The following is an 11,355-nucleotide window of genomic DNA, read 5'->3' on the forward strand; positions in this document are numbered from 1 at the left end:
TCCATATGAGGCTATTGAAAACACAATGGCCTGGGTCAGGTGCACCCTAGTCCTCAAGCTGACTAGTGACTCACTAGTGACTGTGTATTCCTTCCATCTTCACTGGATGCTTTCTGCATAATTCAATAATTTGCCCAGAGAATCTTTCAATAATGAAAGTCGATGCTTGAATTTTTTCTTCAGTTCCCTCAGCTTGAGAAATGCTGAACAAGTTCATCCTTTTTGGTTTTCTGATTCCAGATCTTTGCACATTTTGTTGTAACCTTTGGCTTTATCTTCTCAAGCTAACCTTTGAAATTTTCTGTTCAGCTCTTGTACCTCCTCATTTCTTCCATTTGCTGTAGCAACTCTACACTGGAGAGCCAGTTTCAGTGTCTCTTCTGAAATCCATTTTGATCTTTTCCTTCTTGCTTGTCTTCTTAATGACTTTTGGCTTTCTTCATGTATAATGTTCTTGATGTCATCTCACAACTCTTCTGATCTTCGGTCTGTAGTGTTTAATGTATCAAATCTCTTCTTCAGATGGTCTCTAAATTCAGGTGGGATATATTCAAGATCACCTAACATCAACAATATATTCTAGGTCATATTTTGGCTCTTGTGAACTTGTTTTCATTTTCTTCAGCTTCAGCCTGTACTTGTATATGAGCAATTGATAGTCTGTTCCACAATCTGTCCCTGGCCTTGTTTTGGTTGATGCTATGGTGCTTTTCCACCATCACTTTCCACAGATGTAGTCAGTTTGATTTCTGTGTATTCCATCTGGTGAGGTCCATGTGTACAATCATCTCTTATGTTGTCTAATGAAAGTATTTGAAATGAACAAATCATTGGTTTTGCAGAATTCTATCATGTGATCTCCAGCATCGTTTCTATCACCAAGGCCATATTTTCCAACTACTGATCCTTCTTTTTCGTGTCCAACCTTTGCATTCCAATCACTAGTAATGATTGATACATCTTGATTGCATGTTTTATCAATTTCAGATTGTAGAAGTTGATAGCTTTCTTCTGTTTCATCCTCACTGGCTTCAGTGGTTGGTGCATAAATTTGAATGATAGTGGTATTAACTGGTCTTCTGTGTAGGCACATGGATATTATCCTATCACAGACAGCGTTATACCTCATGACTGATCTTGGAATGTTCTTTTTGATGATGAATGCAACACCATGCCTCTTCAATTTGTCATTTCTGGCATACCATGTGGTTGTCGGAGTCAAAATGGCCAATACCAGTCCATTTCAGCTCACTAATGTCTAATATATCGATTTTATGCATCCCATTTCATTTTTGACAATTTCCTATTTTCCTAGATTCATATTTCAAACATTCCATGTTCTGATTATTAATGGATGTTTACAACTGTTTCTCCTCATTTTGAGTTGTGCCCCATCAGCAAATGAACGTACCGAGGACTTTACTCCCACGGGCTTTACTCCATTCATGTCATCACAGTCAACTCTACTTTGAGGAGGCAGCTCTTTTCCAGTCGCATTTTGAGTGACTTCCAACCTGGGGGCTCATTTTCTGTCACTATATCTGACTGTGTTTCTCTGCTATTCATAAGGTTTTCAGTGACTAAGTATTAGGAAGTAATTCATCTGTCCTTCTTCCTAGTGTCTCTTCGTCTGGAAGCTCATCTGAAACCTGTCCGCAGTGGGTGACCCTGCTTATATTTAAAATACCCATGGCATAGCTTCCAGAATCACAGCAACTCACAAGCCACCACAGTACGACACACTGACAGACAAGTGATGGAATTAAAGATGCAATAACATTCTTGTGCATGTCTTTTGGGCATGGTGTGGTGCTGTAGGATAAAGCACCGGGCCGCATGGTCAATTTGAACCACAAGGTCAGCAGTTCAAATGCACTACTCATTCCTTGGAAACCCTATACAGGGTCACTTTGAGTTGGGACCAACTTGATGGCACTTAACAACAACAATCTAGGTAGCACGTGCTAGGTCAATGGATAGGCAGATACTTAGTTTGGGTTGTTGTTGTTAAGTATTGTCAAGTCAGTTCTGAGTCCCAGTGACCCTGTATAGGGTTTCTGAGGAGAAGTTGGTAGGTTTGAGCTTAGTGGGTACTTACTACCAAACAGTTTCCCAAGGTGGTTGTACCAATTTGTACTCCACCAGCAGTATGTATGAGAGTTTCAATTGTTTCACATACTCAACAACACTTGAATTTGTTCTTTTTCATAAAGTAATAATTTAGTTATTTTTGTTGTGGTTGAGAATATCCATAGCAAAATATGCACCAATTCAGCAGTTTCTACCCATAAAATTCAGTGATGCTGATTACATTCTTCAAACTGTGCAATCTTTCTCACCCTCTTTTTCTGAGTGGTCCTTCCCTTATTAACACAAATTCACTACCCCCTGGACTGCTCACCACAAAGTTGGTGGTTCAAACTCATCAGTGACTCCATGGAAACCCTATATGGGTTGCTATGAGTCAGAACCGACTCGACACTTAACAACAACAGGTTCATATGTAACCTTTTGAATTGCTATTGTCAATCTGATCCCATATGAACGGATTATGAAGCAGCACAATGCTTAAGGCAGCCATTATATGCTAATGCTATATGCTGTATGCTATAAAGCTAAACTGTTTTGTAAGTTTAAGAAAGTTTCAGGGGATATTTTGGGTTACGTTCTGTTTTTAAAGTTTTTCTTGTGAATTGAATGATAGTTTACATTCATCCTATCGTATTTTTTTCATTGCAATGATTAAAATCCCTTCCATGTATGCATGTATGCATCATCATTTAACAGCATTTGCTTCTATTCCATATATGTGTGTGTGTATATATATATATGTTGTTGTTGTTGTTAAGTGCCTTCGAGTCGTTTCTGACCCATATATATATATATATATATATATATATATACACACATATATATTTTGGATGTACACTGAAGCACTCAGGAATATATAATCATTCAAACAACCAAAAAGCATACCCTGAAAGCTTGCCCCCTGGCCACCAGCACACAGCCTCTCTCCCTCTTTGAGCCTAGAATCCCCAGCTGCTCCATCTCTCCACATCATCATCTCTGCCTCCATCTCTGGTGTCGCTCCTTCTCTGGATAGTGTCCCACACCCTGCTCTTCTCCCTTGGTGGTCCCAGGGTCCTCCACTCCTGGGCTGCAAGATCCCTTTTTGTTACAAAATGTCTACCTTTACATTTGCAACAATCACAATCAGTTTTGGGTTACCTTTTGAAGACAATTGCAGGACAATAGTCTCAGGGGTGCATCTAATACCTGTGGATCCAGAATGTCTGTATCCCATGAGAATTTGACCATGAGGATTTAAAATTCTATTTTGAAACCTCTCCCCTCCACACATACCTTGTAATAAGGATTCCTCTATAGAATCTTTAATAAAAAATATTTAGTAATAGTGCTAGTCTTTTTAATATTAGCCATTCTGGTGGGTGTGTATTTTAGTCTACAGTTCTTACAACCCAAGATAAATTGATGCAGGTCAATCTGAGTCAGCTTTAATGTGAGGACATAAACTACCTTTCACATTCTTTGCTTTGGGAAAGGTTGTTAAATACCAAGATGGATTTGCTATTTCTTGGCTTTTATTGCCTGTGCTTTGTACTTGTTGGTTTAATGAGTCATTTTGGCAGGCTTTTGTGCAGTACATTGTGGGAAATGTGCCATGAAATCTGCATTCACAAGATCCAGGCAGTACAGATTCGTATCTTAATTTCCCAGGGCTGCCGTAACAAAAGACCACAAAGTGGGTGGCTTTCAAGAACAGAAATGTACTGGCCCACAGTTCTGGAGGCTGCCCATCTAAATCAGAGTACAGACTGCGTCTATGCTTTCTGAGAGCTAAGACAGGAACTGTTCATACCCCACTCCGAGTTTCCAGTGGGCTCTCCTTCCTCACACCCCATCTTCCCTCTGTGAATGACTCTTTCTGTGTCTGATTAGATACCACTCTGAAGAGATTAGCATTAGAACCCACCCTACTCCCACATGATTTTGTTTAATGTAACTGATATCACCTGAAAAGGAAAACCCTCTCTCCCCAAAGAAGGTCACATTCGTAAGTGCAGGGGTAAGGACTTCAACATATTATTTGGGAGACACCATTCAATTCATAACACTCAGGCTAAAAATAAAATGGGGTGAGGAGAAGGTAAGCTCCATGCTCTTCTCCCTTCTTCTATGGGGACAGAGGAATGCAGACAAGAAAAAGGAAGATTCAATGTGTGATAGAGTTTACCCATTGTCCTAGTTTCTTCAGGTTGCCATAAAAGACATACCACAAAAGGAAGGTTTTAAAGAGCACATATCTATTTTTTGAAGATAAAGAGTCCAAATCAAGGTCTTGGCTGGGTCACTTTCTTCTTTTCATGAGCTGTGACATTCATTGCCTTGCAGAGGGTCCTCCCAAGGCATGTGTCCTCCCCCACGTATATGCCTCTGTGTTTAATCTAGTCATTTTATGATTCAGAAGTGGTAAGATTTGGGACCCATCCAACTCAGGTATGATCTAATCAACATAACAAGCAGTATTACTTTCATAGGTCTGGGGGTTAGAATTCCAACACATCTTTCAAAGAGACACAATTTAATCTATTTTGCATCCATTTTCATATCTAGGGGCCTATTTGGGACTTGTGGAATGTTAGAATCCTGGGTAACACTTGGTGACAGTTCAGATTTTTTTCTTCCAGAAAAAAGAAGGAGAGCACTGTCTTGGGTCCATTGTCTCCTCTGGTACTACCTCCTTCCCAGACTCCAGGCACACCTCGTTTTATTGTGCCTCACTTTAAAGAGCCTCACAGATATTATATATTTTACAAAATTGAAGGTTGTGGCAGCCTTGCATTGAGTGAGTCCTATTTTCCCAATAGCATGTACTCACTTTATGCCTCTGTGCCACGTTTTGGTAATTCTCACAATATTTTAACCTTTTTCATGATGTTATAACCATAACTTTTATATGCATTGGGAAACCAACAAATTTGTGTTGAATCACCTTATTGTGGTATTAGTTTTATTGTGGTGGTCTGGAACCAAACCTGCAATATCTTTGAAGAATGCCTGCATTTTGGTGTTAAAATATGTTGGGAAATAAACACTGAATTGAGGATTACAGCTTCGGCATATCTGGTATATCTTCCAGGACAACTACCAAAAGTACATTAATAGTATTTACTACGTCCAGGTGGGACTCCTGATGTGGCACTGTAGGATCAGCACTGGACTGCGAACCATAAGGTTGGCAGTTCAAACCCACCACCTTCTCCTCAGAAACTCCATACAGAGTCACTATGAGTCGGAACCGACTCGACAGTACTTAACTGCAATAACAAATGTCCAGGTACTGTGCTAGCAGCTAAAATACTTTATAATGCTTAAAGTCAACATTTATGGAGTATCATAATGGATATTGAACATACATTATCTCTAATTTCCATAACAATTTATAAACAGAGCAAAATGATTTCCATTTTATAGTTGAGGAAGCCAAGGTACAAAGAACTAAATAACATGCCACGTTCACAAAGCTGGTAGGAGGCAGAGCTGAAGTTCTGAAAAACACATCCTTTCCTTCATACAACGTGTTGACTCAGTTGACTGATTCCCAAAGGAAACATTTAGATAAGATAGTCTAGGCCTTTCCAGTTCTAAATGTCCAAGCACCAGAAAATGTGGCTTCTTGTCATAGCTTGTCATAACTTGTGTCTCCTCCCCAGATCTACACTGGTTGAATATCATGGTAGCTTGCATTGGCAGAATGGGAATCACCATTGTATTTGAAATGGTCTGCCTAGTGAATGCTGAGCTATACCCTACATTTGTCAGGTAAGTGCATGGAAGGAGTGGTAACCATTCATTCCTATTGCTGTATGTCAGCCAGACTGAATGAAGACCACCATTCTGACTGTTTTCTCGAGAAGCACCCAGGACTGTTCAGTTTGCACAGTAAGTGGCATTGTAACGAAGGCACGCTTAACAGAGCATGCTAAGAGCCATGAAACTACCCTCTTGAGTGCTTATAATACTGTCATGGTGAACACATGACATACATTTGTACAGTCCAAAGAGTGAGCCCTGATGTAAACTATGCTTGGTGTTAGTTGCTGTCAAGTTGGTTCCAGTTCAGAGTGACCTTCTGTATAATACCATGAAATGAAAGAGTGCCTGGTTCTGTTGGTTCATAATTTGTGACAAATGGACCAGACAGCTGTAAGATGTTCAAAAGAGGAGAAACTGTGTGCAAGGGGAAGAGGGTTATACAAGAACTTTCTGTACAGTCTGCACAGTTTTTTGGTAAACATGCACTGCTCTAAAAAATAAAGTCTAATATTGGTATGGACACTAAATTTGAGACTAAAATGAATGTGAATATGGATATAGCAAATAATGTAAATGTTATAAAACAGGGCAATAAAGAAATGTGCTTACTAAGAAAGAGAATGCCAGCGATGGTGTAAGTAAGGTCCAAAAGGATGAAACTGTTCCCAAGTAATTCTGCTATGTTTGCAAAACAAAGCTCAAAATTAGCTATAAGAAAACAAAAATATTCAGTACCAAATGAGGTAAAACTTATAATGTCTGGCAACCAATAAGAAATTACCTGGCATGCAAAGAAGCAGGCATGGACGGGAAAAATAAACCAATCTAGACTGCTCTAGAAATGACCTAGATAATAACACTAATAGATAAGGACATTAAAATAGCGATTAAAACTATATTTTCTATGTTCAAGAACTTATAGAAAAAAGTTGAACATGCTAACTACAGGCATGAAATACACTTTTACAAACCCCAAATTGAATTTATAGAGATGAAAATTATAATGTCTGACATGAAAAACACAACAGAGGGGGATAATGGTAGATTAGACATTGGAGAAGAAAATATTAGTGAATTTGAAGACCGCATCAGAAATGATCCAAAATGAAATACAGAGATAATCAGAGCTGTGGGACAGGCAACTATAATACATGTCACTCATGTTCAAAAAGGAGAGTAGAGATGGTGGCTGGAGACACAGGGGAAATATTTGAAGAAATAATGGCTGAAAATTACAAATGTACAGAACCAAGAATCTCAATACATTCCAGGCACAAAATACATGATGAAAGGTACATCATAATGAAATTTCTTTAAAAGTAAAGAGGAAATCTTACAAGTAGTCAGAGAAAAAAAAAACATAGCACATAGAAACGAAGACAAGAGTGACAGCAGATATCTTATTGGAAACAGGGCAAGGTAAAATATGGTAACATGTAAAGGCATTAAGACTGGTGTGTGTGTGTGTGTGTGTGTGTGTGTGTATAACCCTATCAATGTTGAATTCTCTACTCAGCAAAAATATCTTTCAAAAATTAAGGGAAGATAAAGACTTTCACGACAGGTCAGTATAAAATTCTACAGGACTCATCACCAACAGACCTCCTCTACAGGAAATGTTAAAGTTCAAAAGACAGAAGGATAGTAATATTAGATGAGAACATGGGTAGATATACTCACACACACACATACATACCACAACAGAACACTGGAAATAGTAACTACATGGGACGATAGAAATACCTCCACCCCTCCTCCTGATTATTTACTCTAAAAGATAATGAACTGTTTTAATCAAGGATGGACAAAATTTTCTTATATGGGCCAAATAGTAAATAGTTTAGAGTTTGTGAATCACATATTTTTCTCTGCTGCACATTCTTCTTTTCTTTTTGTATGTTTGTTTCTACAACCCTTTAAAAATGCACAGAATACCCTTAACTCAAAGGTTATAATAATACAGGCTGGATTTTCCCTGTATGCTGTTTGTCAACCCCTGATTTAAAGTAAAAATAACAATGTATTATGGGATTAATAACCTATATGGAAGTAACTGTGTGATACAATAGTACACAGTCCTAGAAGAGAGAAAGGGAAATATACTATTGTAAAGTTCATATACTCTAGAAGAAGTGCTACAATATCACTTGAATCTAGACTGTGATAAGTTTAGGCAGCCCTGTGGGTGTCTGGATAATGTACTGTAAACCCAAAGCAAAAAACAAACACTTACCACTATTAACCTAACAAAGAAGGTAAAATGGAATCATTAAGAATAATCCCTCCATAAAAAAGTTAAAGTAGTTAAAAGAGAAAAGAGTAACAAAGAACATATGAGAAAAAGAAAGGAAAAGGGAAGATGATAGATTTTAAATAGGATTATATTCATAACCATAAGAAATATAAATGGTTTAAATATTCAGTTAAAAGGCAGAGATTGACAGATTAGACAAAAGGACAGATTCAATTGTATGATGTTTATAAGAAACTCACTTTAAATATAAAGACAGAGATAGTTTAAACATTTGGGGAGAGATTACATGAAGAGAGAGAGTAGAATTAAAAGAGTTACTGTTGTACTGTTGAGTCAGTTCTTAGAGCAACTGGTGGGTTTAAACTGCTGACCTTGTGGTTACAAGTCCAACTTATCCTACAGCAACACACCAGGAGTAATAGAAAGCTGGAGCGACTGTATTCCTATCAGAAGACAGTTGATTTCTGAGCAAAGAATGTTACAAGGGTGGTTGTTGTTAAGTGCCGTCGTTACAAGGGTAGAAAGAGTCATTTAAAGTAGGTGGGTCCTATACCTCGTTCCCTTCTACCTTTATTTGTTCTCCAATCCTTAGTACCCTCTGTTTACCCTTCCCAATTTCTCAGTGAGTATCTGGTCCTGTAATGAAGACTCCCTGCCCCCCAGTTTTCAAAACCTACCAACTCAAAATCAGATAGAAGAAACAACTGGCTTCAGCATAAGTATCCCCCTTCTAGCAGCATCTTCATTTCAACCTAAGATTCCAACTACATGAAAGAAGTCTAAATTAGAATTTAGACTCAACAATTCTCAACTTAGTACCCCACAGCATCTTCTGCAACACCACTGAACCCATACAGTTCTAGTCCTAGAAACAGGGATCCATGTTGTCTTGGGTAGATATATTTTACCCTAACGCACACTATTGGCCATCAGCGCTCAACCAATGAACTCCAACAATTCATCTTTCTCATTAGTCCTCCTGCCTAGTCTCCCTACCTAATGTGTCTCTACTAGTGGCCACTTGTTGGCTGTTGACTGATAACATGGCTGGTCAGTTTCTGGAACAGAATACTGTAGAGTTTCTTCCTGGCCTGACCCTGCTCCCTGGCTCCCAGGGTCCCAGGGTTCCAGGATGGAGATGAGCCCAGATCCCACTAGACCCACTCTCATCCAAACGTTCTCCTACACATAGCATTGCAGAGCCCTGGTAGTGTAGTGGATTATGAGCTGCACTGTTAACCACAAGGTCAGCCATTCAAATCTACCAGCTGCTCCATGGGAGAAAAATGAGACTTTCTGCTTCCTTAAAGATATACAGCCTCGGAAACCCTACACAGGGTCACTATGAGTAGGAACTGACTTGGTGGCACACAGGTAAGATTTGGGTCAAGAGTGGGGTAAAGTTGAGATTTAGAGCAGCAAAGTATTTTATGGTTATCTTTCCTGATTTGTAATATCTCTTTAGGATATTACAAGCTTCAGAGCTAGGTATTTGAATGGATAACTTCACAAAGGCAAGCTCTCTTGTTCAGTTGCATGAACAATGAACCCATTCTACCAACTTCCATCTGAACCTAATAACTCCTCTCAGTACCACATAGGTCACTCCTCATGGTGCCTCCTTTCACCGCAGTCAGCATGTGGTATGCATGGCACCCCAGCTAGCCCCAGGGGCTGCCATTGTGTTTGCTGTAGGATAAAGTTAACACTTGGTAATGAAAATCCTTTTTGTTTTGATCAGGAACCTTGGAGTGATGGTGTGCTCTTCCCTGTGTGATGTGGGTGGAATCATCACCCCCTTCATTGTCTTCAGGTTGACAGAGGTTTGGCAAGGCTTGCCTCTTGTGTTATTTGGTAAGACTCATAGAGCATTTATTATTCCTTGTTTCCAGTCTGGCAGTGTACACAGTAACATGTCAATCAAGTGCTCAGTAACTCTGTGTTGAATGAATAATACCACCAGTGAACTTCCAGAAAGCACGTTGGTGCTTGCTTTTTGTCACATGGCACACTCTGTCTTGTGGTGCTTTGTGGGAAAATAAGATGCCTTCCTAGAAGGTGGACCACAGATTTATGTGCTATGATTCCAGGATCCAAAGAGTCATCCAATAAGACAGAACCTGGGAGACCTCTGGGCTGAGTCCCATGCTTTCTTGTGAACTTGATTCCAAGCTCTAGTACATTTGATGAATGATTCCTGGAGGCTTGCAGATGCTACATTATCACCCCTTTTATTTTCTTACATGTCATCGAGTAGGTGCCAACTCACAGCAACCCTGTACAGGATTTCTGTGGCTGTACATCTTTGTGGGAGCAAAAAGCCTCATCTTTCTCCCACGGAGTGACCGGTGGGCTCAAGCCAATGATCTTGTGGTTCACAGTCCAGTGCTTCTCCTAAAGAATCATAGGTCTTAACACGTGAGAAGAGAAGTACAGTAGCTGCTCTATTGGAGATAAAGTTGTATCAAAGGAGAAGGAGGGGTCTCTTCCCAGACTTAGACGTAGGACCTCCAGGACTCTGATTACCCCTCAGTCAGAAGTAGGGAAGCTGAATATGTGTAAAGACCTGCCATGCCTGGGCACAGACCAATATGAGAGGGAAGAAGAGGGCACGCCCCACACTGCCCACAGGTATATTAAGTGCTCTGTATCTAATCTCTCCCTCACTGTCTGCTGTGCAACTTCTCTGCAGCTACCTACATACATACCTAGCTATCTGTCTGTCTACCTCCCTCCCTCTGCCACTGAGATGATTCTGACTCATAGTGATGCTGTATAGGGTTTCTGAGGCTATATATCTTTATGAGCAGAAAGCCTCATCTTTCTCCCATGGAGTGACTATTGGATTTGAACTACCAACCTTATGGTAAGCAGCCCAGTGCCTATCCTTCAGCCCCATCAGAGGTCCTTTCTACCTACCTACTGTGTGGTGCTATGTGGTAATGCACTGGACTACAAGATCGGTTTGAACTGCAAGGTTGGCAATTTAAATTCACCAGCCACTCCTCAGAAACCCCTTACAGGGTCACCATGAGTCAGAACTGACTCTATGACACTTAACAATTGTCTGTTTATCTGCCTATATACCTACCTACCTACCTACCTACCTACCTACCTACCTACCCACCTACCTACCTACCTACCCACCTACCTACCTACCTACCTACCTACCTACCCACCTACCTACCTACCCATCTACCTACCTACCCACCTACCTACCTACCTACCCACCTACCTACCTACCCACCTACCTACCTACC

General features: G+C 40.0%; 1 protein-coding gene across 1 annotated transcript in view; it reads left to right on the plus strand.

Moving 5' to 3' along the window:
- Positions 1–11,355, plus strand: part of SLC22A1 (solute carrier family 22 (organic cation transporter), member 1) — a 76,229-nt gene that overhangs the window by 54,911 nt on the left and 9,963 nt on the right. Inside the window, 2 exon segments of the mRNA XM_006868488.1 lie at positions 5,739–5,847; positions 9,837–9,949. Of these exon segments, the coding sequence (XP_006868550.1) occupies positions 5,739–5,847; positions 9,837–9,949 (222 nt within the window).

This window comes from Chrysochloris asiatica, unplaced genomic scaffold (genome assembly GCF_000296735.1).
Source record: "Chrysochloris asiatica unplaced genomic scaffold, ChrAsi1.0 scaffold00117, whole genome shotgun sequence".
NCBI lineage: Eukaryota > Metazoa > Chordata > Mammalia > Afrosoricida > Chrysochloridae > Chrysochloris > Chrysochloris asiatica.